This window comes from Alosa alosa, chromosome 15 (genome assembly GCF_017589495.1).
Source record: "Alosa alosa isolate M-15738 ecotype Scorff River chromosome 15, AALO_Geno_1.1, whole genome shotgun sequence".
Taxonomy (NCBI): domain Eukaryota; kingdom Metazoa; phylum Chordata; class Actinopteri; order Clupeiformes; family Clupeidae; genus Alosa; species Alosa alosa.
Window position 1 is genome coordinate 23,184,082 of NC_063203.1, and position 25,525 is coordinate 23,209,606.

Sequence of the window (25,525 nt, forward strand, 5' to 3'; positions counted from 1 at the left end):
ATCCCCATGTTATTTTCCAATAGGAAAAATCGCAAGATATCGGATCTTCTTACATGGGCAAAGATGGCAGCTTTTTGTAGGCTAACTTCCGAGGTCTATTGTAAATGGTCTTTGACTGCAGGGCAGCCAAAGCTCACTTAATTATTCATGCGGGTGCCAGATAAGCAAGAGTTGGTGCTAGATATATCTGCTCAAATAGGCCATTTTATTCCCCAGCCTAATTATATAGGGTTGTAAACGGGCTTGTAAAATGGCATCTGAGCATATTTTTGACGGACCAAAGTTCCATACCTATATGCTATGTTACCATCAGAAAAAAAGGTGAAATACTCAGTTCATCCATTATATGTGATCTTTAAATGCTAGATGCTGGACAGAAATATACAGGAAAATGGAGAAGTACAGTATACTTCTTGTACAGTACAAGTATATTTATTTATATAGCACAAACCATATACAGGGGTAATTCAATGTGCTTTACATAAACATTAGCATTAGCAAATAAAAGCAGAAAAGGACAATAGTTAAAAAAAGTAAACTACATAAGATAATTAATTAATACCCCCTCCCCCATAAAAGACACAAGGTAGGATAATTAAAAGACAGATTTAACATGTGTAACTCCTTGATAATAGGACATGCAAAAAGGAAGTCCTTTTCCTTTTTGCTGAACTGCATAGCAAGCTTCTTCACCATTTTTAGTTCTAACAGGGGGTTTTACTAACAACCTTTTGTATCTTTATATAATGCATCTGCAAGGCATTTATTTGCCGGCAGAGGAAGTTCTAGCCTTCCTAACAACAGATCATTCGAGCATCATTGAGGGCAGTGTCATCACCCCTTCCTTGCGGCCCTTCCACCTTGACTTGCATACCACATACCCCGTTTGGGCATCTTGAGCTCCATCTGCCCCAGCTCCCCCAGCCTGTGCCATCACCATGGAGAATATCTCCACTACTGCAGTGGACGTTTATGTTGTTGGCAGCTGTGTCATCTCCTTTGCCCTGAGAGGCCTCCACACGCAGTTGGAAGGAATCCAGATATCCAGATTCACAAGCTTGCTTTGAAGTCCAATCCCCCCAGCTAGTCATACAGACAGACAGACAGACAGACACACACACAAAATTTTGCCTTTTTTTAAGGATTTTATTTGAACAATAATTGAATTGATTATATTGATAAAGAGCCATTATGTAAAAAATATATGATTATATAATATAGGATGGTAGGAAGATATGATAAGTATATTATAGGATGGCCTTACTGTCCTGGTGATTCCACCATTATATCTTCGATCTGATAAGTTATGTGTTTGCAGAACAGACGGATTCCATTGAGCGCTGTGTCATCATGCTTTCCCACAGACCTCTCCACCTAAGGGACAGTAGTTTGTCAGTTTTCCAGTTGGTTTAGTTCCAGTCGCCGCCATTTTGCAAGGAGAAAGTCTGTACAAGTCGATTACCGAAATCTCCCTTTGTGACCATTTTGTGCCATATTCGGTAATCAAGTTTGGGATTTCTGACATGTGATGAATGCAACATAAACAATGCCAGTACAAACGGTAATTATGTACTTTTTCTTTACACTTGCAAAGATAAAAATACTGGTGAAATCAAACATCCTTGATTTCTGGTCCGTTTCAACCCTCTCTGGTGAAAGTTCCCCAATTTAAGATTCTGATACCATTCTAGCAACATCCTGGATACCATCCTCGCAAAATCCTGGATGTTGCTAGGATGGTATCAGAATCATAAGTTGGTGAAATTTCATGGATGGGTTTTCCCAGATCCAATCACATATGGATTACTGGCGTGTCTAACAGAAGTTAAAGCGGATTGAGCCTCACCCTCAGGCTGAATCCATAAGCATAAAAGTCCTTAGGACACATCTTAACTTCTTGCCAGCCACCCCAACCTCCTCCGTTTTCAACTTCAATGATTGTAGATCCCTCAGAGTGAGACACCAGGGACAAGATGAGCAGACCTGTGTGTACAGGAAGGTTTGCAGTTTTTATTGTCATGACTGGAAGAAAGAAACTGTGCAGGCTGATCAATAGATACACTAAATCTACATGGAATACAGGCAAAAACAACACTGTAAGTTGGAATAGATCCCCAGTTGAAATGCAAAGTGATTTTGTAATTGCAACAAATAGACTTACAAAAATACTTTTTAAATAGTGTTGACAATGTTCCTCAAGTTTCTGTATTGTTAATGTAGTTTAAACATTATTTCATTGTTCAAGAAGTGCATTTTTTTATAGGCTTTATTGCAATTAACCACAATGGAATGAAAGTGGGACTACATTTACATCACTTTCTTGATAGAATGCTGAGTGGCAAAGAGACATTCTAAGTTCATGTTAAACTTGACAGCGGCTGATATTGGAACCTGCTGTGATCCATTCAAACCATCTAACATTTCTCAAATGTTTGTATACACACAGGCTACATTAACTTTATTGTCCCACATGTCACAACAAATGCATAAATGATGGATTAGTGGATATTTGACACATGGTCTTGTCCTAAGCAAAGTGTTTAACTATTCTATATCCTATTCAGAATGTGTGTTATGTAATTATATTGTTGATTAATGTTAATAATTAACAGTTAATAAAGCTTACAATTCATGTAATGACATGCTATTTACACATAGTATTGAATGTATAGTAACATGTACCTTAATAAGCATAGAGACACATTAAATGAGAAATCCATAAATAGTACAATTATGTAAAATAAAATCACTGCATTTAACACAGCATGTGCTCTCAGTCTGTTGGGCCTCACAGTATTCAGGAGATATAACGGACTAATTGCCTGAATTACACTTATATCTGGAAGCCACCATTTTCAGGTATAAACTATTTCAAGTTATAACTGTCTGGCCTCTGATGACTGAGTTGTCGGAATGCAGCATTAATTGACTCGTTGCCTGAGATACACTTCTACCCAAAAACCACCATAAATGAAATCCCCATATGTTTTACAGCACCTACGTAGACTTATTGGATAGACTGCAGTTAACAGAGCATGTGTGGTCTCAATCTGTTTGTACTGGGCCTCACACATTCAGCAGATATAACTGACTAATTGCCTCAATTACACTTATGCCTGAAAGGCACCATAAATTACAACTCCATGATATGTTTTACAGCACCTGTATGGAAAGTAGACTGTCACTGAGACAGAAGGAAAGACTTTTGAGGAAAAAAGCTGGAAAATGGCACGTTTCAGAGGACACAATTATCAGTTAAAACTAAAAAAGCAGTGTCTCAGCATAAAACAGTTTTTTGGAGAAACGAGGAACATGAGCATGTTCTGCTGGTGTATAAAATATATATGAATACATAAAGAAAAAGAGAAAGATGGTGAAAGAGCAGTGATCTGAAAAAACATATCTCACCCATCTGCCACAGTTCTGCCTTTCGGTACGCTGGCTTGGCCATGACGAGTCGACTCTTCCTGACCAGACTGGCTGTTATGGTGAGCTGATGCACAGTTCTGATTAGACGGTTCTGAGATGTGAATGCTGAACAGCTTCTGGTCATTCTGAGGTTGTGATTGGGTTGTCACCCTCTTTATAGTGAAATAAGGCCCGCCTCCCAAGCTCCCTAGCTCCTGCAGCAAGTCCTACATCTCTCCCTGGTGATCCAGTGATATGGGGAATCCAGCGAGCTGATAGTGCATGGTGCAACACACCATTGTGTTGTGCAAGTGCCTGTGATAATGAAGGGGAGATCATGTTAAAACATGAAAACAGGTCAATATTGGGTTGACCAAGATCGTGTAATAGAAAGCAAACAAGGCCAGTGGCTAGTTTTGCAGCATGGGGGAGTCCATGAATGTTAGAACAGTGCAATACTGGACGGACCAAGATTGTGTAATAAAGCTCAAACAGGGCCAAGTGTGGCAGGAAAGAGGAGCCCAGGCATAATATAATTGACTTTTCAATAGCCCATCCATACCGTAGATACATTTATAGGTACATTAGCCTGATAATTTTCACATATACACAACCCCCTCCTTTCCCCCAAACACACAATATACCTTTCTAATTTGAGCTGGCTCTTGAGCACAAGAATGTCATTACTTATAATTCCTTTTATGAGTACATGACTATAAACTACTTGAACTTGAACTTGAACATATCCATGCACATTACACAGAAGGAATTGCCTTTTCATATGGTATTGCTTTATCATACTGTATGTGTATAATGTATTGTTTTTATGTCGTCAAAGCAGCCAGACCTCATAAAGGAAGCTAACACGGCCCTCATCATCCTCTGATTTAACACCATACTACCTTGGCAGAGCATAGATTATATTTGTTTTTACATAGCCTAACTCTACACACATAACATAACATTTTGATAGTTAAGTATAAGTATATATACTTTTTTGATCCCGTGAGGGAAATTTGGTCTCTGCATTTAACCCAATCGGTGAATTAGTGAAACACAAACAGCATACAGTGAACACACAGTGAGGTGAAGCACACACTAATCCCGGCGCAGTGAGCGGCCTGCTTCAACGGCGGCGCAGTGAGGGGTTAGGTGCCTTGCTCAAGGGCACTTCAGCCGCAGCCCACTGGTTGGGGCTCGAACCGGCAACCCTCCGGTTACAAGACCAGAGGGCTAACCAGTGGGCCACAGCTGCCACGGCTGCAGGGGTCTGAGCAGAGAAGCAGTGGGAGTAGGGTCATAGGGTCCAATATCTTCACCAATGGACTGGCTTGGACTGTGGCCGTATGGGGGAGATGACTCAGTTATGAATAGTGTAATATTGTTAATAAGACTTCCTACGGGTGGCAATAATTGTGACAATTATGTCTTGAGGGATGCCTTTTCCTCGTAATAATTTGACTTTGATTAAAGGTTGTGTTCTTTAAGTGTAAGAGTAAGCTAATTCACTACAAGTTGAATTTCCTAAAACACGTTTCACTAATCTTTACCAGGGATGCCAATGATTTTGGAGGACACTGTATGGTCTATCCGTGTAGGCCTACTCTCCTAAGGCAATCCTGACTTCAGGAATTGTTTTATGCCAGTGCATGTTTTAACTTACAGCAAATTAGGTGCAGCGGGGATGTGGTGGAACATGGAATGTTGTCCTTGGAATACCATCTTTGTCATTTGGACTTTAAAATATAGTCACGTCATGCTTCGCCTGCATGTGTTGGACTAAATGAGTGGTAAAAATAACTCTCAGAGGGACACCACTTTTTAAGACTAATGATGTCATGAAGTATGACGTACTGTAGAGAATGATTTCCTGATGCCCTGGAAGGTCTGAATTCCTGGACAGCCATCAATGAAGATGCATCCTTGTTGGAGCCTGAGTTCTGTTCTTGAGTTGGAGGAATAACTGGAATAACTTTATGAAGTTATTAACTTGGTTTTAACAAGACTGGACAAGTTGTCCACGTGGGATGTCCATCCTCTTGTTCAGTGGGTTTTCCTGTCAGAACTCTGAGGGTGTGATACTGGTTTAGTCCACCAGATGGTGCCATTTCAAACAGCATTTGTTTCTTCCCCTCTTTGTCCCTGACCTGTGTTAACTGACTTCTGTGTCCAGTGTTAGCTGCTATGCTGTGTTACCTAGCTGCCAAATCTGTGTACGTATGTACACCAGCACAATAGCAACAGCACAATAGCAACAGCACACTCTACAATCTTAGAATACAGCCAGTGCTGGTGGGCTGGATGAATCTTGCACATCTGGCAAGGCACAATCAATTCTTAATTGTGTTAAACCTGTTAACTTTTGAGTAACATATAGTGCCATCCAGGTAATGTCTTTTCCAGTAAAGACCTTGAATATTTCAGGAAAAAAATACCAAAATTAATTTTCTTCATATTTAAACAGTATTTGTCCATAGAGGAAGAGTCCAGGTGCTAAAATTGCCTGTCTACAGTACAGACCTGTCAAATTAGGTGCATGAAAAACATGATTAAGAATACCCCATACTGTTGAGCAACTGAAATCCTATATCGGGCATCCTACAGTACATAACATTCTATTCTCAAAACTATGGTCTCCTCAGTTCCTAAACATTCAGCCAAATGTAATGTAATGTAATGTAATTTACAGAACGTTGTTCAGTGAAGCAGCACCATGGTAAAAGAGGTGAAGCAGCACCATGGTAAACATGCCCCGTCCCAACTTTCTTTGAAATTTGTTGCTGGCCTCAAATTCAAAATGAATATATATTTTCCATGAAATAGTCAACATTTTCATTTTCAACATTTGATATGTTATGTTGTCTATGTCCTTTCTGCTGCTAAATATGGGTTTATGACATTTGTATATTATCACATTCTGTTGTTATTTGTATATAACATGTCGTCCCAACTTTTTCTGATTTGGGGTTGTACCAGTAACCTATGTGACATTTCTGAAACTGAATTCTATAGCCCATATGTGCATGCACCTTCACAATCCACATCTCGTTGCTGGGCTCACCATAGCTGACATCCATCTCTACCGTTAGGCTTACATTTCTCTCTTCAAATGGAGTATTAACACCACTCTCCACACCAGCCAAACCAGTAAAGGCTGGGGATCCCTTTCAAAGACATCGGCAATTAGTCTAGCATTATTCTTTTATTGTTTATGCCAAAATATGAGAATCTGTGGTGAGTTTCATAAAGGGCATGTCTCCTCTCCTCAGATCCTGGTGAACATCTACCGCTGCACCATCGAGAGCATCCTCACCAACTGTGTCACAGTTTGGTATGGCAACTGCTCTGCCTAAGACCGAAAAGCACTGCAGAGGGTGGTGAAAACTGCCCAACGTATCACCTTCCTCAGGTTCCTCAATACCCTCCATCGAGGCCATCCAGGGGAAACGATGCTTGCGTAAGGCGCGCAGCATCAAAGACTGTTCTCACCCCAACCACAGACTGTTCACCCCACTCCCCTCTGGGAGGTGCTACAGGTCCCTCTGCACCCCTTCTGTTTGTTTGTGCATGTGTGTCACCTACACTGAAAAAAAATAATTCGCTGGATTTACTTGATTTTTATCATGTACATCGGTTGCACATGAATGAATTGTCTAGAATTAGTCCAGCATTTCTCTTTCGGTTTACAAAATTGACTCATGTTGTGATAAAGTAATTCCAATGAAATTGATTAGGCTTACATGAAATATTCATGCAATTTCAATGTAACTGTGTTATACAGGTGCATGTACTGAGAGTAGGCATTCAGTTGTTCTTAGTATTGCAACATCATCAATGTTAAAGGAAGATAACTTTGATATTTAAGACTTAAAGATGAAGTCTTAGGGCCCGTCCCAATACTTCCCCTACCCCTAGATTTTTGCCCTAACCCTCGTTTTTGCGCGTGCACGTGTATGGCTAGGGTGTCCCATTACTTTAGGGAGCAAGGGGAAGTGCTATTTTCCCCTTAAAATCAACCCTCAAAATATAGCCAGGACCGATGCAGGCTTAAAAACGAAGTGGGAGATGAAATTACCCAGGATACCGTGCTCAGTGAGTCGGTCATTTTTTTCATATATTTTCGCAAATAAGCATATTAAAATTTCGAAATATGTTGGAATATGTTAGTTTGATACACATCTGATGGACTGTTGAGTTTTGAACACTAATGTTAGAAAATATCTCACAAAGCTATCTGACGATGTTCATGATATCTGCTGATTGCTTTGAGAGAGTCTGCCCATCAAATAACTTTATAAATCAATCTGGGTAGTTTCGTCAATATTTAGGATGTGTGTTCTGGCGTTCACATGAATTTCTAATGTCTTTGTTGATTAACCAGGCGTAGATAAACCAGCACAGCCCACACAACAATGACCGCTGGAACGGGCATGTTCCTGAATGAAAATAGTATCAGGCTACTACCGGTAGACACGTCGGCGCTGCGCGTGACGTAGGTGAGCATGGTTGCTACATTAATTTGCATATAGTGGTGTACCAATTCATAGGGAAAGATCTTCACCCCCACTTCCCTTGTCGAGGGGGCTTTAATGTTGAGGGCAATCAAAACCAAGTGGAAGTTTTAAGGGGGGAGAAATGGGACGGGCCCTTAAAATAAAACATGCTGAATACTTCTGCCATAGTATTCAGAAGCATACACTGAGGTTGGAAACATGTGCCATGACAACACTGATACTTTGTGCATGCTCAATACCTAACTCATTACTCAGTACCTAGGTGCTTCACATTGATCTGACATGATTCTGTTGGATAAATTCATTGCTGTGGGAAAATATGGCAGTTCAATGTAATAACATTGTGTTTAAAAGAAAAACATGAGTTTGTTTGATTTCATGTTTTGTGGTTTAGTAAATGTGACACCCCACTCCCCAGTATATACGCTTATCTTACATGATTCAAAAAGTGAATTACTCAATTGGAATGACTATTTGAACACGGATGTGTTTCATTCAAAACTGTTTTACTGTTTTAGGCTGTTTTATGTAATTGTAATGTAATATGGTTTGATAAATTGGACAGCCCTGACTTTTACTTTTTTACAGTGTATGTGTCTGTATAATTCACTCCTGATGATAACACACCCCACTATCTTTGTGGCAAGGGCAGCCATGGCCTACCCCTCACTGCTCCCCGAGCGCCGCTGTTCTTGCAGACAGCTCACTGCGCCGGGATTAGTGTGTGCTTCACCTCACTGTATGTTCACTGTGTGCTGAGTGTGTTTCACTAATTCACGGATTGGGATAAATGCAGAAACCAAATTTCCCTCATGGGATCAAAAGAGTATATATACTTATACTTATATATACTTAAGTGTGTGCAGAGTTTCCTGTGGATGTTGCATTAAAAGATAAAGGAATGTTGCAAAATGTATTGCATCATGCATATTCTGTTGAGATCCGATTTGAAATGGCTTAGCACTCTACCTGCTAGTTAGACTGGTGGCAGCAGCCACTAATGACAGTCACTAATACAGCTATGCCACTCTCACTGGCTTTTTTGTTGGGTGTTCACTGGGAGATACGCTGTGATGCTTCATTTCTAACCACAGGAAGTGTGGCCTGTGTGTCTGCATAATTGACTTGTGAGTGAAGCAAGGATAACACACCCCACTATCTTTGTGGCAAGTGTACAGAGTTTCCTGTGAATGTTGCATTAAAAGAGAAAGGAAGGTTGCAAAATGTCCTTTAATAGGAACAATGATTCAATAGTCAGGTCAGCTTTAGAGTGTGTGAATGGGTCTGTTGAATGCTCAGTCTACCAAAACATATGTCTGTGAAAAGGTAAGATTCTTCTACTCGTGGTCATATTACTCACTGTCATATTACATCATGCCTCTCACGTGGACTTGCACTCAATATAAACGTCTTTAAAGTGTGTTACTATGAATTGTGAATTGAATTTGTTGGATGTGAACCATCCTCTGCATCTGTATGTTGAGAGGCACCGGCAAAAGAGTGACTGGTGAGTTCTGTCTTGATGTACATATTTGTTGGCCTGTATTGGCATTGCAGATGCACTCTTGGATATTTCATCAGCACTCATCCATGGTGACTGTGGCATTGGGGATTACTTTCATTGCAATAAGTAATGGTGAGTTATCCACAATGACATTGGTTTTGCACTATTATACATCACACAAAAACAAAGATTCTGATGCACTCAACAACATGGGATTTTGCTTCTTTATGGTATACATAACAAAATGACAAGGGACAAAACGAAACGTTGCTGTGTATCAAGGTACTTTGTTGTAAGTCAAGGTGCTTGCAGCCATTTCAAGTGTATTACCCAGTATGTTATTATTTTGTGTGAAAGTAGGATTCAAAAGGCTATGCTTATAATATGTCTGCCCCTTGTTCAGATTTGCTTCCAAGTCGAATGGGCGTTCAGGCCTGGACTTATAATTACACCACAGACCCCTTGGACTGGGATTCGGCTCGACTCTACTGCAAGAAGCACTTCACCGACATGGTGGCAATCCAGAACAAGGATGAAATCGCCTACCTCAACAAGACGCTGCCTAAGCCTGACAAAGGCTACTACTGGATCGGCATCCGGAAGCGGCAGGAGAAGTGGACCTGGGTGGGCACCAATAAGGTCCTGACACCCGAGGCGGAGAACTGGGCCATGGGGGAGCCCAATGACTTGGGCGACGGGCAGGACTGTGTGGAGATCTACATCAAGAGACACAAGGACACGGCAAAATGGAATGATGAAAACTGCAAGAACAAAAAGGGAACGATCTGCTACACAGGTTAGAATAATTCATAATTAATTTAACACGAATTGCAAGTTCTGATGTGATAAAAACTAGAAATGCTTAGTCACTCAGTGGCATATAAATGCAGGTTATAGTAAGAGTAAAACAAGATTCTTAATTATTTCATTTATTTTATATGAATTGCAAGAATATGTATTCTTATGAGATGAAACAAAAACAAACTGCTTTATCAATGGCATACTGAGATGCAGGTGCAATATGAATAAAAAAATGTTAATGTATTTAGTATTTACAATCAGACTATTTACTTTGAAGTGCATCCTGTATCGGAGAGTAGCACTGAGTGATTTGTGGGGTTGAGTGTTGGACCTTTGTGTGTGTGTTTCTGTTTTAACTCCAAAAGCCTCATGCTCTAAGAAGTCCTGTCAGAATGGGACGTGTGTGGAGACCATTGGAGACTTTAAGTGCAGGTGTTACCTTGGCTTTGAAGGCCCTCGCTGTGAGAGAGGTAAGTGTGTGTGTGTAGTTAAAAACCCACATGCCTCACATCGACTATCTCACACACTTTCTCATCAGTGTCAGAGGGTAATGTAACCGTTTAGATGTTAGATGTTAGATGTTAAAGGAGAAATCCTGTGATTTTTCACATAGATCTCCGAGGTCACTGAGTAGGCCCTACTGTCGGTACGAGAAAAAAAAGAAAAAGCCTCCAGGCAGCTACGGTGCTACAGTCTGGGGGCATGTTCATGGGCCCCCATGTTCATGGTCCAAGAGTGTAGTGCTGTAGCTCAGTGACATTGAGAAATGTAGGTGAAAAATAGCCGGATTTCAGCTTTAATATTAAAATATAAGGCATGCTCACATTGAATTTCCATACACAATTCAATAAATGTTTGATGAAATACTGTATGTAGCACCTAAGGCCCTAGCTTGGCTCCCAACTCGGCTAAACAGAGTTTCACTCGCCTTTACACTTACCAACAACAACACTCTTGTAAATTATTAGAAAACAAGTTTGCAGTCAGTTTCTTCATAGTGTAAAGGCATTACGCAATGCTGTCCACACCTTGTACTATTATGGAGTGATCGACTAATTGACCTGCTTGACCTGCAGCTGTGGAGTGTCCAGCAGTGTCTGATGTCCCTAGTGGAGGAAGCATGAACTGCAGTCACCCCATTCCTCCCCACAGATGCAACTCCACCTGTGAATTCAGGTGTGATGAAGGCTTCCTGCTCCAGGGAGCTCAGAGAACAGAATGTGATGCCACAGGCCAGTGGACACACCCAGCCCCCAACTGCACAGGTACAGAATCACACAAAAACACACATTATTGAAGACACAGTAAATGTATATTTTTCCATTTAGAATAGAACACAACAGAGATACTGCTGGGCCTTATGTTTTGTTGCACCAGTTGTTTTTATTTTTGGTTGCTGATCAGTCAGTGTGAAAAATATGAAAAGATCACTGAGATGAATGAAAGAGTACTGGCTGGATGAGAACATTTTCAGGGTGAATTTGCATAATGTTTTAGACATTAGTGTAAATTTCTTTACTCCCTCCCTTTACCAAAATGCTTTCTCGCTATCATTTACCAAAAGTGACTTTGTTTTGCTACTCATTTTTTGCAGTGTGTCTGCAGAGTGAACAATGACAATTTGCTTTAGAGAAGTGGGACCTGCCAGTTTGGAGCAGTTGTGCAACCCTTGCAAACTCTGGCGCCATAGAGTTACAGACTAGGGACACGCCTTCGTTAGAGCAATCTCACAGAATCATTTTGTTCTTTTGGAGTACCCCACCCAGAGATTTAAAACAGCCTATGGCCGACTGTCCTTCTCATTCATTAGCTGATTTGGTCTCCTGAATCAGTACCACAGGAGAACTTCAACTTCAGTAATGACCCAAGAACTAGTCTGCATCACTGTTGTCATGCATACTGTATGTATATGTGGCTTTGATTATGTGTGAATGAGTGTCTGTGTGTGTGTGTGTGTGTGTGTGTGTGTTTGTGTGTGTGTGTGTGTGTGTGTGTGTGTGTGTGTGTGTGTGTGTGTGTGTGTGTGTGTGTGTGTGTGTGTTGTTAACAATGCTTACCTTTTCTCCAGTGGTCACCTGTGATCCTCTGCTGGTGCCTTCTGAAGTTCACTTCACCTGTGAAAACCCACTGGGTCCCTCATCCTACAACTCTACCTGCAATTTCTCCTGTAAGGCGGGTCATACTCTGAAGGGACCAGCCAACCTCACCTGCCTGGCGTCTGGAGCCTGGTCAGCAGCAGCACCTGTGTGTGAAGGTGAGACCCTCCTGTCAGCAGGATGCTGGTGAGACTGAGGTATACACTTCAGATGGCTGGATAGTGTAAGACACTGAGGTGTATGATGAGTTCTGATGAATGGCATAGGCCTGACAGAACATGAATACAAACATGAAAACAGGTGCATGAACAAAAACAGAGAACTTCTTTTTAAATCCCAAAATTCAAGATCATGAAATACATTCATGTGTTCTATTTAAAGGCCTTAATGTCCAGTTATGCCCTTCAAACAACCTTCATGATCACACTGCAAATAAATAAAATAAAATAAATAATAAACAAATAATTATATTGTACTCCATTGCCAAAAGTGGCAGTGCCTTTGTAAAAAGAATACACAGTTTGTGGCATTCATTGTCTTTTGATATTCTTCAGTGGTACGCTGTGGCCAACTAAATGACCCTCTTAATGGCAAGCTACGGTGTCAGGACCCTTTGGAGAAGTTCAGCTACAACTCCACCTGCTGGTCAGAGTGTAATAGCGGCTTCATCCTCAAGGGAAGCAGCTCCACCCACTGCTCCACCCGAGGCCGGTGGAGCCATGCCCTTCCTGTTTGCCAGGGTAAAGAAACACTCAACATAAGCTTCTGTTCTCTCTTCTGTCTGTCTAGAAACTCACCAACTTCATTGCCCATAACTGCACAGATTCCACCACAGCATTTACTTCTCAACAGTCTGGAAGCCAATCGCTATGTCTAGCCTCTCATGTGTGTCTCATTCTCCAGCTGTGGAGTGTCCAGCAGTGTCTGATGCCCCCAGTGGAGGAAGAATGAACTGCAGCCACCCCATTTCTCCCAACAGCTTCAACTCCACCTGTGAATTCAGGTGTGATGAAGGCTTTCTGCTCCAGGGAGCTCAGAGCACAGAATGTGACGCCACAGGCCAGTGGACACACCCAGCCCCCAACTGCACAGGTACAGACACTGAGTGGTAACAGAGGTGTGCCAACACTAGCTGAGATAAAAGGAAATACAGCAAGTGCTGGATGTCAGTGTTCTTTGGTGTGATGATGTATATGCACAATATGCGTGTAATTATCATGAAAATATATTGTTCATGGATGTTGTTGGAATCAGTTGTTCTCCCATGTGTTGCAGCTGTAAGGTGCGAGCATTTAAAAGCCCCATCAAACGGCACATTAAGGTGTCAGGACCCCTTGGAGAAGTTCAGCTACAACTCCACCTGCTCGTCAGAGTGTAATAGCGGCTTCATCCTCAAGGGAAGCAGCTCCACACACTGTTCCGCCCGAGGCCGGTGGAGCCATGCCCTTCCTGTTTGCCAGGGTAAGAACCTTCAAACCATCCTTACAGTTATTTTCTCTATTGCTACAATACACTTAAAGGTATACTATGCAGGTTTAGTTATTTTTGGTGAGTGTTGAGCTCCCTCTAGAGTCGTGATGTGTTTATATGTTACTCTGCTATTGTAAATAGCAAAGTTATACCCCCTGTACACAATGCAAATGCTTTTGTTGTGGAGGTGAAGGATTAACAACAGGCAAAAACTATGGAGCTAAATTTGTCTCAATAATATTTGTATATGCGCAGAGGGAGATCCACAAATATTTCTTGATTTGCATGTGTGTTTTGATATCTACAAATAAAAAAATCATGTTTGGAACTCGTATATTGATTTTTACAAATATAGATGTGCATTTGTAAATAAAATGGCATTTGTAAAACCGAAAATTTCATTTGTGAAATGTGATTCTGCATTTGTGGATCACCAGCACACGCATTCTTCGCTTTCCAAAGTTACGTGTTTTTGAGACGTTCTTCACATGAAAGTCACGAAAATCCACACGTATATAGGCCTACTTTAATTCACCGGTACACAGAAATCGCAATCCAGTAGATGGCGACATCCACAAATATTTCTTGACTTGCATTCGTATTTTGACATCCACAAATAAAAAAATCATATTTGTAACTTGTAAATTGTTTTTCAATTGTAGATGTGTATTTGTAAATGAAATGGCATTTGTAAAACTGAAAATTGCCTTTGTGAAATCTAATTTTGCATTTGTGGATCACCAGCACACACAGTTTTCGTTTTCGAATTTTGCATTGCATCTTGATTTCGCTTGCAAACTGACGGTTTTATGCGTTTACTAAACAAAGATTATGAAAATTAAACACCACTTTTTCGTCAAAATGCTTGTTGTAAAAGACATAACTTGTTAGATTTAACAACTAGGTTCACTAGCTCTGTGTGTTATGAGCAAAGAATCTTTGGTTATGAGTCCCATAGAACAACACTGCCATCTACTGGATTAGAAAGTGTCAGCAGGCTACTTGTGGATCTGGGTGGCTTCTCTGCTAAAGTTTGTCTCAAAAAATACGTGATCCACAAATGCTGATCCACAAATGCGAAAACGAAAACTGTGTGTGCTGGTGATCCACAAATGCAAAATTAGATTTCACAAAGGCAATTTTCAGTTTTACAAATGCCATTTCATTTACAAATACACATCTACAATTGTGAAAACCAATTTACAAGTTACAAATATGATTTTTTTATTTGTGGATGTCAAAACACAAATGCAAGTCGAGAAATATTTGTGGATGTCGCCATCTACTGGATTGCGATTTCTGTGTGCCGGTGAATTAAAGTAGGCCTATTTACGTGTGGATTTGTGTGACTTTCATGTGAAGAACGCCTCAAAAAACACGTAACTTTGGAAAGTTTAAGAATGCGTGTGCTGGTGATCCACAAATGCAGAATCACATTTCACAAATGAAATTTTCGGTTTTACAAATGGCATTTTATTTACAAATGCACATCTATATTTGTAAAAATCAATATACGAGTTACAAATATGATTTTTTTATTTGTAGATATCAAAACACACATGCAAATCAAGAAATATTTGTGGATCCCCCTCTGCGCATATACAAATATTATTGAGACAAATTTAGCTCCATAAAAAACTATCTCCAAAGAGCAATATCTACTGACAAGGTAATGTTTCACGATTCTCACGAGATTTGGCGGGGCGCCGCTCTTGGAAGTTGCAAGGCTGGTTTTTTCGGTATGGACTCGCTACTATGCTGTATACCTATGCTCGGTGAACGATTCGCCTATTACAAGTTCGTTTACCATCAAATTGGCTTTGTAAAGGTGAAAATCTTTCATAGTGTGCCTTTACTGAAACTGAGATCCACTCGATCTTCATCTTCACCTTCTTTCTTATCTCTTGATCATGTGTTAACACTTAGTTCCTCATGTTTTTTTACACCCTTTTTCAAAACATTTAACATAGCTCTCCTAAAAAGACTCCAAACTCTATTACAGGTAGTTTAACTGTGTTGAACAAATGGGAATCATATATTTTTAGCTATCAAATCAAGGCCGAGGCCCAAGACATACATTGTTAGGATAAATTAGTAGGCTACTCACTATAGTGCAAAATAATCGCTTGTTACATACTGGAAAATATGCTAAATAGTTAAATGTTTTAGAGAGAAAGGGAGTGCAGAGGTGAGATGATCTCAAGTGAAGAAACAAGAAACAATAACTTGGCTTGCACAATAATCTTATCTTGAGCCATCGCTTACTTAAAGGAGAAGTTTGCCGTGATATTGACCTAAAGTGTGTTGAAACATGATGCCAAGTGTGAACTTTTGTCTCATAGCTCATCTCGGCTTGTCCCCTGCACTCCGAAATCTGGCGCTAGTTAGCCGATGCTACCAAAAGGTTTTCAATGGGGGTGCCTCGGGCATCAGGCTAGCCATGCAAATGAATCACTGTTTTACACCATTTACGAGGCTTAAAGTAGCTCCACACTTCATTGGTAGACTTCCGAGGGCCCTGACATTTAAAACGAGACATTGAGAACTTTAAAAAAGCACTAGTTTATTTACAAGACGATTTATACAGACAGTACCCTCAGGAAGTTTACCGTTCACCGCAATCTTGAATTTAGCCACGAAAAGTCGAGCGACGAGTACGAATGAACAGGTATGATAAGGGATCAAATTCCAAAAATAATTCAGTGGAAATGCATGGATTCCAGTTGCTTGCCCCATGCTCTGGTGCCATACAGTTACAGACTAGGGACACGCCTTCGTTAGAGCAATCGCACAAAATCATTTTGTTCTTTTGGAGTACCCCACCCAGAGTTTTAAAACAGCCTGTGGCCAACTGTCCTTCTCATTCATTAGCTGATTTGGTCTCCTGAATCAGTGTCACAGGAGAACTTAAACTTCAGAAATTACCCAAGAACTAGTCTGCATCACTGTTGTCATGCATACTGTATGTCGGTTTGTTTATGTGTGAATGAGTGTCTGTGTGTGTGTGTGTGTGTGTGTGTGTGTGTGTGTGTGTGTGTGTGTGTGTGTGTGTGTGTGTGTGTGTTGTTAACAATGCTTACCTTTTCTCCAGTGGTCACCTGTGATCCTCTGCTGGTGCCTTCTGAAGTTCACTTCACCTGTGAAAATCCACTGGGTGCCTCATCCTACAACTCTACCTGCAATTTCACCTGTAAGGCGGGTCACACTCTGAAGGGACCAGCCAACCTCACCTGCCTGGCGTCTGGAGCCTGGTCAGCAGCAGCACCTGTGTGTGAAGGTGAGACCCTTCTGTCAGCAGGATGTTGGTGAGACTGTATACACTTCAGGTGGCTGGATAATGTAAGACACTGAGGTGTATGATGAGTTCTGATGAATGGCATAGTCCTGACATAACATAAATACAAACATGAAAACAGGTGCATGAACAAAAAAAGAGTACTTGTTTTAAGTCCCAAAATTCAAGATCATGAAATACATTCATGTGTTCTATAAAGGCCTTAATGCCCAGTTATGCCCTTCAAACAACCTTCATGATCACACTGCTTTCTGTAAATAATTATATTGTACTCCATTGCTAAAAGTGACAGTGTCTTTGTAAAAAGAATACACAGTTTGTGGCATTCATTGTCTTTTGATATACTTCAGTGGTACGCTGTGGCCAACTAAATGACCCTCTTAATGGCAAGCTACGGTGTCAGGACCCTTTGGAGAAGTTCAGCTACAACTCCACCTGCTGGTCAGAGTGTAATAGCGGCTTCATCCTCAAGGGAAGCAGCTCCACCCACTGCTCCACCCGAGGCCGGTGGAGCCATGCCCTTCCTGTTTGCCAGGGTAAAGAAACACTCAACATAAGCTTCTGTTCTCTCTTCTGTCTGTCTAGAAACTCACCAACTTCATTGCCCATAACTGCACAGATTCCACCACAGCATTTACTTCTCACCAGTCTGGAAACCAATCTCTATGTCTAGCCTCTCATGTGTGTCTCATTCTCCAGCTGTGGAGTGTCCAGCAGTGTCTGATGCCCCCAGTGGAGGAAGCATGAACTGCAGCCACCCCATTTCTCCCAACAGCTTCAACTCCACCTGTGAATTCAGGTGTGATGAAGGCTTTCTGCTCCAGGGAGCTCAGAGCACAGAATGTGACGCCACAGGCCAGTGGACACACCCATCCCCCAACTGCACAGGTACAGACACTGAGTGGTAACATAGGTGTGCCAACACTAGCTGAGATAAAAGGAAATACAGCAAGTGCTGGATGTCAGTGTTCTTTGGTGTGATGATGTATATGCACAATATGCGTGTAATTATCATGAAAATATATTGTTCATGGATGTTGTTGGAGTCAGTTGTTCTCCCATGTGTTGCAGCTGTAAGGTGCGAGCATTTAAAAGCCCCATCAAACGGCACATTAAGGTGTCAGGACCCCTTGGAGAAGTTCAGCTACAACTCCACCTGCTGGTCAGAGTGTGATAGCGGCTTCATCCTCAAGGGAAGCAGCTCCACCCACTGCTCCACCCGAGGCCGGTGGAGCCATGCCCTTCCTGTTTGCCAGGGTAAGAACCTTCAAACCATCCTTACAGTTATTTTCTCTATTGCTACAATACACTTAAAGGTATACTATGCAGGTTTAGTCAAAGTCAAAGTCAAAGTCAGCTTTATTGTCAATTTCTTCACATGTTCCAGACATACAAAGAGATCGAAATTACGCTTCTCACTATCCCACGGTGAAGACAAGACATATTTGACCAATTTTAAGTCCACAGACAAACATAACATTCAAGTAAACAAAAAAGTAAGTAAATAAGTAAATAAGAGGGCACATATAATAATGAAAAATAAGAGCAGCAAAATTTTGTTGAAATTGTGCATAGACAGTCAATAAAATACTAGTGCAAATACTGTAAAATACTATAAAATACTGTTTGACCTAAGTAATAAAGAAAGTGGCATAGTGGTGCAAGTTATGTAAGAGCAGCAGAAGTGTTGTGTTTTCAGGACAACAACACCAAGTTGTAAAGTGTACAAGTGTTCAAGTGTTCAAGTGTGCAGGTGGAGAGGCAGGCGGCCATTGTGGGTCCAATGTCCAGGATGTTATGTAGCTGAGGGTGGAGGGGGGAGAGGAGGAGAGAGTTCAGCATCCTTACAGCTTGGTGTATGAAGCTGTTGGTGAGTCTGGTAAAGTGCGGGAGCAGGCTTCTGTACCTCTTCCCAGAGGGCAGTAGATCAAACAGATTGTGAGCGGGTGACTTGCATCACTCACAATTTTGGTCGCCTTGGCGGGTGAGGTGGGTGGTGTAAATGTCCTTCAGGGAGGGGAGTGAAGCACCAATGATCCTTCCAGCTGTGTTCACTATGCCTGCAGGGCTTTCCTGTTGTATTCAGTGCAGCTTCCGCCCCACACAGCCATACAGCTGGAGAGGATGCTCTCAATGGTGCCTCGGTAGAATGTGGTCATGATGGCTGGTGGAGCACTTGCTCGCCTGAGTTTTTCGCGAGGAAGTACAGGCGGCGCTGAGCTCTCTTCGCCAGTGATGCAGTGTTGGTGGTCCAGGAGAGGTCTTCACTGATGTGCACCCCCAGGAATTTGGTGCTGCTCGCCTTCCACCACAGCACCGCCGATGGTCAGTGGCAGGTGTTGGGTGTGACCTCTCCGGAAGTCAACAACAATCTCTTTGGTCTTGCTGACGCTCAGCAGGAGGTTGTTGTCCCTGCACCACGGGTCAGATGGTCGACCTCCAACCTGTATTGAGTCTCGCCGCCTTTTGGTGATGAGACCCACCAGAGTTGTGTCGCCAGCAAATTTCACTATGTGATTGTTGCTGTAGGTTGCAGTGCAGTCATGCAAAGGCCAGCAGGGTGAAGAGCAGCGGACTGAGCACGCAGCCTTGGGGGGCCCCTGTGCTCAGTGTGATGCTGCTTGAGGTATTGTTGCCAACACGTACTACTTGGGGCCTCTGACAGAGGAAGTCCAGTAGCCAGTTGCAGAGGTAGGTACTGAGTCCCAGTTTGTCAAGTTTGCAGATGAGTTGTTGTGGTATTATGGTGTTGAATGCAGAACTGAAGTCTATAAACAGCAATCTCACATATGAGTCTCTTTTTTCCAGGTGGGTGAGGGCTGGGTGGAGGGCAGAGCAGATTGCATCCTCTGTAGACCGCTTTGGCTCGGTATGCAAACTGGAAGGGGTCCAGGGTGGGGGAGAATGGCTTTGATATGTGACATGACAAGCCGCCAAAGCACTTCATGATGATGGGTGTCAGTGCCACAGGGCGGTAGTCATTGAAGCAGGATGGAGCAGTTTTCTTCGGCACAGGTATGATGGTGGCAGCTTTGAAACATGATGGGACGATGGCTTGCTTCAGGGAAGTGTTAAAGATGTCTGTGAAGACATCCTTAAGCTCCCGGGCGCAGTCCTTCAGCGCACGACCTGGGATGTTGTCTGGACCTGTTGCCTTACGGTGTTGATAGCAGCAAGTGTCCTCTTCACGCTGTCGGCAGAGAGGCACAGGGGCTGCTCATGTAGAGGGGGGATGGGTCTTCTGTGGGCAGGTGCTGTTTTGTGCTTCAAAGCGAGCAAAGAAGCGGTTCAGGTTGTTGAGCAGAGGGATGTTGCTCACAGCTCTGTGGGCTGGCTTGTAGTCCCGTGAGGGCCTGGAATGCCCTGCCATAGGCTTTGTGAGTTCCTGCTGTCTTTGAAGTGGGTGGTTATCTTGTGAGTGTATTCCTTTTTGCTTCCTTGATGCCACGGGACAGGTTGGCTCTCGCTGTTTTCATGCCAGCTTCATCCCCAGCTCTGTAGGCTTTGTCTCTGGCCCTCAGCAGCCTGAGGACATCCCCTGTCAGCCATGGCTTCCAGTTAGCCCGAGTGATGATGTCTTTTGTGTGGGTCACATCATCGATGCACTTGGTGATGTAAGAGGTTACAGTGTCTGTATACTCCTCTATGTCTGTCCGGGTTGTTGTAAGTGGCTGCCTGCTTAAACATTTCCCAGTCTGTTGTGTCAAAGCAGTCTTGAAGAGCATCGGAGGCTCCCTCAGGCCACACTTTTACCTGCTTACTTAACCGGTTTGTTCGCTTTTACCCTTTGTCTGTATGCGGGCATTAGCATAACAGTGATATGGTCTGAAAGTCCAATGTGGGGAGGGGGTGGCTTTGTATGCTCCTTTGTGTGTAGTGTAGACCAGGTCCAGGATGTTATCTCCTCTTGTTGGAAAATCAACATGCTGGTGTAGCTTTGGAAGTACAGTTTTTAGATCAGCATGGTTAAAATCTCCAGTGAAGATGGTGAAACCGTCTGGGTGTGCCGTCTGTTGTTCACTGACAGCCTGGTACAGTTCACTAAGAGCCGCGTTCTTATCGCTGTTGTTGTTGGTAGGCGGGATGTATACTGCGACTAGCAGAATCGCAGTAATCCCTTGGCAGGTAAAAAGGTCGGCACTTTATGATCATAAACTCTGCCAGTGGTGAGCAGTGTTTGCATACTACTACAGTGTCCCGGCACCATTCGTCACGGATGTAAACACAGATTCCTCCTCCTCGTGATTTACCTCCCTTTACAATGGCCCTGTCTGCTCGATAGCATGCTAGCTGCTCCAGTTGTACAGCAGAGTCCGGAATGTTGTCATTTAACCAAGTCTCAGTGAAGACGAGCACACAGCAGTTACTTACTGTCCGGTTCGTTGATCTCAGCAGTCGTATGTGATCCATTTTGTTGTCCAGTGATCGTACATTTGCCAGGAGAATGGATGGTATGGCTGGGCGAGTTGGGCTGGCCGCCAGCCTGGCCCGGACGCCTCCGCGCTTGCCCCTCTTCTGCTTCCTCGCACACCGCTTCCGACGCTTTCTTTCCGGGGGAGGAGTAGCAGGCGAGTCCGGTGTTGTTGCAGGCCGGAGTAGTCCGAGTTCCTTTAGCGTCTCTGTTGCAAAGTCCAGAACGCTGCAAAACTTGCTTTTGCAGATGTCGATTAAAAACTGCCTGCTGTACTTGTAGTACGACGTAGTAAGACAAGACGAACACGTAAAACTTCCGGACAAACACTTTTTAAACGAACAAAACACCGTACGGTTGGGACAGAGAGAGGTCGCTGCGTGTGTACGCGCCGCCATCTTGAAAGCTTGTTACGTTATGTTTAGTTATTTTTGGTGAGTGTAGAGCTCCCTCAAGAGTCGGGATGTATTTCTATGTTACTCTGCTATTGTAAATAGCAAACTTCTCGCGACTTATCCCCCTGTACACAATGCAAATGCTTTTGTTGTGGAGGTGAAAAGGATTAACAACAGGCAAAAACTATCTCCAAAGAGCAATATCTACTGACAAGGTAATGTTTCACGATTCTCACGAGATTTGGCGGGGCGCCGCTCTTGGAAGTTGCATGGCTGGTTTTCTCGGTAGGGACTCGCTACTATGCTGTATACCTATGCTAAGTGAACGATTCGCCTATTACAAGTTCGTTTACCATCAAATTGGCTTTGTAAAGGTGAAAATCTTTCATAGTGTGCCTTTAATGAAACTGAGATCCACTCGATCTTCATCTTTACCTTCTTTCTTATCTCTTGATCATGTGTTAACACTTAGTTCCTCATGTTTTTTTACACCCTTTTTCAAAACATTTAACATAGCTCATAAAAAAACTCCAAACTCTATTAACGGTAGTTTAACTGTGTTGAACAAATGGGAAACATATATTTTCAGCTATCAAATCAAGGCCGAGGCCGAAGACAGACATTGTTAGGATACATTAGTAGGCTAATCAATGTTGTGCAAAATAATCACTTGTTACAAACTGGAAAATATGTTAAAGGGGTGGTTCAGGATTTTGGACATAGGACCTCATTTCCAAGTTAGAAAGTGTGATATTTATCAGTGGAGAGCGTTTTCAACACGTTTCATCCAGTCCTTCTAGTTGCAGAGTTCGCAGTTGCTAGGCTAGCGCAAGTCATCAGTATGTGTTAGCCTGCCACAAAAAACAGTCTTACCCACTCCAAAGTACACCCGAGGCAAATAAATTAAAACGCCAGACAATCGATGTAAATGTCTATGTCCAAAATCCTGAACCACCCAGAATCATTTTGTTCTTTTGGAGTACCCCACCCAGAGTTTTAAAACAGCCAATGGCCGACTGTCCTTCTCATACATAGATGATTTGGTCTCCTGAATCAGTACCACAGGAGAACTTCAACTTCAGTAATGACCCAAGAACTAGTCTGCATCACTGTTGTCATGGATACTGTATGTATATGTGGCTTTGATTATGTGTGAATGAGCGTGTGTGTGTGTGTGTGTGTGTGTGTGTGTGTGTGTGTGTGTGTGTGTGTGTGTGTGTGTGTGTGTGTTTGTGTGTGTGTGTGTGTGTGTGTGTGTGTGTGTGTGTGTGTGTGTTGTTAACAATGCTTACCTTTTCTCCAGTGGTCACCTGTGATCCTCTGCTGGTGCCTTCTGAAGTTCACTTCACCTGTGAAAACCCACTGGGTCCCTCATCCTACAACTCTACCTGCAATTTCTCCTGTAAGGCGGGTCACACTCTGAAGGGACCAGCCAACCTCACCTGCCTGGCGTCTGGAGCCTGGTCAGCAGCAGCACCTGTGTGTGAAGGTGAGACCCTCCTGTCAGCAGGATGCTGGTGAGACTGAGGTATACACTTCAGATAGCTGGATAGTGTAAGACACTGAGGTGTATGATGAGTTCTGATGAATGGCATAGGCCTGACATAACATAAATACAAACATGAAAACAGGTACATAAATAAAAAAAGAGTACTTGTTTTAAGTCCCAAAATTCAAGATCATTAAATAATTGTATTGTACTCCATTGCTAAAAGTGACAGTGCCTTTGTAAAAAGAATACACAGTTTGTGGCATTCATTGTCTTTTGATATTCTTCAGTGGTACGCTGTGGCCAACTAAATGCCCCTCTTAATGGCAAGCTACGGTGTCAGGACCCCTTGGAGAAGTTCAGCTACAACTCCACCTGCTGGTCAGAGTGTGATAGCGGCTTCATCCTCAAGGGAAGCAGCTCCACGCACTGCTCCACCCGAGGCCAGTGGAGCCATGCCCTTCCTGTTTGCCAGGGTAAAGAAACACTCAACTTAAGCTTCTGTTCTCTCTTCTGTCTGTCTAGAAACTCACCAACTTCATTGCCCATAACTGCACAGATTCCACCACAGCATTTACTTCTCACCAGTCTGGAAGCCAATCGCTATGTCTAGCCTCTCATGTCTCTGTCTCATTCTCCAGCTGTGGAGTGTCCAGCAGTGTCTGATGTCCCCAGTGGAGGAAGCATGAACTGCAGCCACCCCATTTCTCCCAACAGCTTCAACTCCACCTGTGAATTCAGGTGTGATGAAGGCTTTCTGCTCCAGGGAGCTCAGAGCACAGAATGTGACGCCACAGGCCAGTGGACACACCCAGCCCCCAACTGCACAGGTACAGACACTGAGTGGTAACAGAGGTGTGCCAACACTAGCTGAGATAAAAGGAAATACAGCAAGTGCTGGATGTCAGTGTTCTTTGGTGTGATGATGTATATGCACAATATGCTATATGTTATATATGCTAATATGCTCTCATAGAAAGAACTCTAATAAATCCACATCAGGATCTTCATATTGATTTTTTTTTTTTACTTTCCTTAATATGGCAGTAAAGAGGGTATACAGCCATCTGACTGCTCTTGTTTTTTAACCAGCATGCAGAATATGCATTGTGTTAACCCTTAAAGGAGCATGGAATGTTGAGAAATGAACATTCTAAAGAATATCTGGGTTCATTGAATTCAACATAGAATTTTAGAACCTTCAATTGTTGCGGAACTTAGAACGTTCAAAAACCTACACCTTTAAGGAGTTTGTTTCACTTTATTTCAGTGATAGAGAGACCATTGGGTGCTGCTCTGCTAATGTACACAGCAGTGGGCACTGCCTCTGTACTTGGCCTGTTTGGTTTGATTGGTGTAGGACTGTTTGTGCGACACCTTATGACTAAGAAAGGTAAGAATATGGACCCTTTCAAGAGAGTTCCATTATCAGCATCATAGTTGGCCCCACAAGGCTTCCATTTTAACATTCCATATGTTATCTTAATGCAGAGGAAGTATATTGGGGCCCAAATAGAACGTTCAAGCATTGTTTTTGTTTTTATTGTTGAAAGGGTCTATAATGGTGAAGGAATGTAGTATTGCTCTTTCTCTGTGTAATTTCTGTACATTTCTTTCTAATATTTTGTTCTCTTCCACAGCCAGTAGCAGTATGGGCGAGACATTGTGGAATACTGGAATCAATCCAGTATTTGACGTCAATATTTGATGACAGAAACAAATAAATGCACATTCAAATGAACATAGGGCAAATATATGAAATACAGTATGTGTTCAAATTTGTTATTATGAAATAAATGATGATGATGATGATGATACAGTGTATTGTGTAATCTATGGAATGATTGGAAGGAGTAATAAGTTAATATTTCAGACAGTCATTTATAAAAGTAATGGAAACTGCCATGGTATGAGTGAATGTGTCATGTGCACTCTTCTGCAGGCTGCACTTTCTAACCTACATTTCCACCGCTGGGTGGAGCTCGTGCAGTTCAGTTCTCAGCAAAGGCCTCAATAATAAGTCTACCGAAAATTTGAGTCTGGTGGAGTTTTATACGGACTAACTTGCTATCTTATTAACTTACATGACATTCTTACTAATCAGATGGTATTCAGTAGCCTACCTCTGAAAGTGGAGCCAGG

General features: G+C 42.4%; 2 protein-coding genes across 9 annotated transcripts; one reads left to right on the forward strand and one right to left on the reverse strand.

The window, feature by feature from the left end:
* Window positions 1-338: 338 nt before the first annotated feature.
* Window positions 339-3,564, reverse strand: LOC125308385 (vitelline membrane outer layer protein 1-like). Its single transcript, XM_048264853.1, has 4 exons — window positions 3,409-3,564; window positions 1,847-1,983; window positions 1,265-1,374; window positions 339-1,083 (listed from the first exon to the last, which is right to left on the reverse strand). The coding sequence occupies exons 1-4, from the start codon at window positions 3,551-3,553 to the stop codon at window positions 795-797; spliced, it is 681 nt and encodes a 226-aa protein (XP_048120810.1). The 5' UTR covers window positions 3,554-3,564; the 3' UTR covers window positions 339-794.
* A 5,598-nt stretch (window positions 3,565-9,162) lies between these two features.
* LOC125308349 (E-selectin-like) lies at window positions 9,163-25,198 on the forward strand. 8 transcript variants are annotated; one of them, XM_048264789.1, is made up of 18 exons: window positions 9,163-9,248; window positions 9,480-9,558; window positions 9,830-10,222; window positions 10,593-10,697; window positions 11,304-11,492; window positions 12,296-12,481; window positions 12,878-13,063; window positions 13,227-13,415; window positions 13,599-13,784; window positions 16,885-17,070; window positions 17,439-17,624; window positions 17,788-17,976; window positions 18,160-18,345; window positions 23,198-23,383; window positions 23,674-23,859; window positions 24,025-24,213; window positions 24,654-24,776; window positions 25,024-25,198. In XM_048264789.1, exons 1-18 carry the CDS (start codon window positions 9,201-9,203, stop codon window positions 25,089-25,091), a joined length of 3,060 nt encoding a protein of 1,019 aa, XP_048120746.1. In that variant the 5' UTR covers window positions 9,163-9,200; the 3' UTR covers window positions 25,092-25,198. The 8 variants fall into 8 exon arrangements, with proteins under 8 accessions (XP_048120746.1, XP_048120752.1, XP_048120747.1 ...); XM_048264795.1 differs by lacking the exon at window positions 17,788-17,976 and having other exon boundaries at window positions 17,439-17,484; window positions 18,206-18,345; XM_048264790.1 differs by lacking the exon at window positions 13,599-13,784.
* Window positions 25,199-25,525: the final 327 nt, after the last annotated feature.

What these genes read in the sequence shown, in the direction of transcription:
- LOC125308385 (XM_048264853.1), bottom strand. Translation starts at nt 3,553, where the DNA reads ATGACCAGAAGCTGTTCAGCATTCACATCTCAGAACCGTCTAATCAGA. An exon ending in CTTATGGATTCAGCCTGAGG is followed by an intron (nt 1,375 to 1,846) that starts GTGAGGCTCAAT and finishes ACTGTCCCTTAG; the next exon opens with GTGGAGAGGTCTGTGGGAAA. An exon ending in ATGGTGGAATCACCAGGACA is followed by an intron (nt 1,084 to 1,264) that starts GTAAGGCCATCC and finishes CTGTATGACTAG; the next exon opens with CTGGGGGGATTGGACTTCAA.
- LOC125308349 (XM_048264789.1), top strand. Translation starts at nt 9,201, where the DNA reads ATGGGTCTGTTGAATGCTCAGTCTACCAAAACATATGTCTGTGAAAAG. An exon ending in TGCCCTTCCTGTTTGCCAGG is followed by an intron (nt 13,064 to 13,226) that starts GTAAAGAAACAC and finishes CTCATTCTCCAG; the next exon opens with CTGTGGAGTGTCCAGCAGTG. An exon ending in ACACCTTATGACTAAGAAAG is followed by an intron (nt 24,777 to 25,023) that starts GTAAGAATATGG and finishes TCTCTTCCACAG; the next exon opens with CCAGTAGCAGTATGGGCGAG.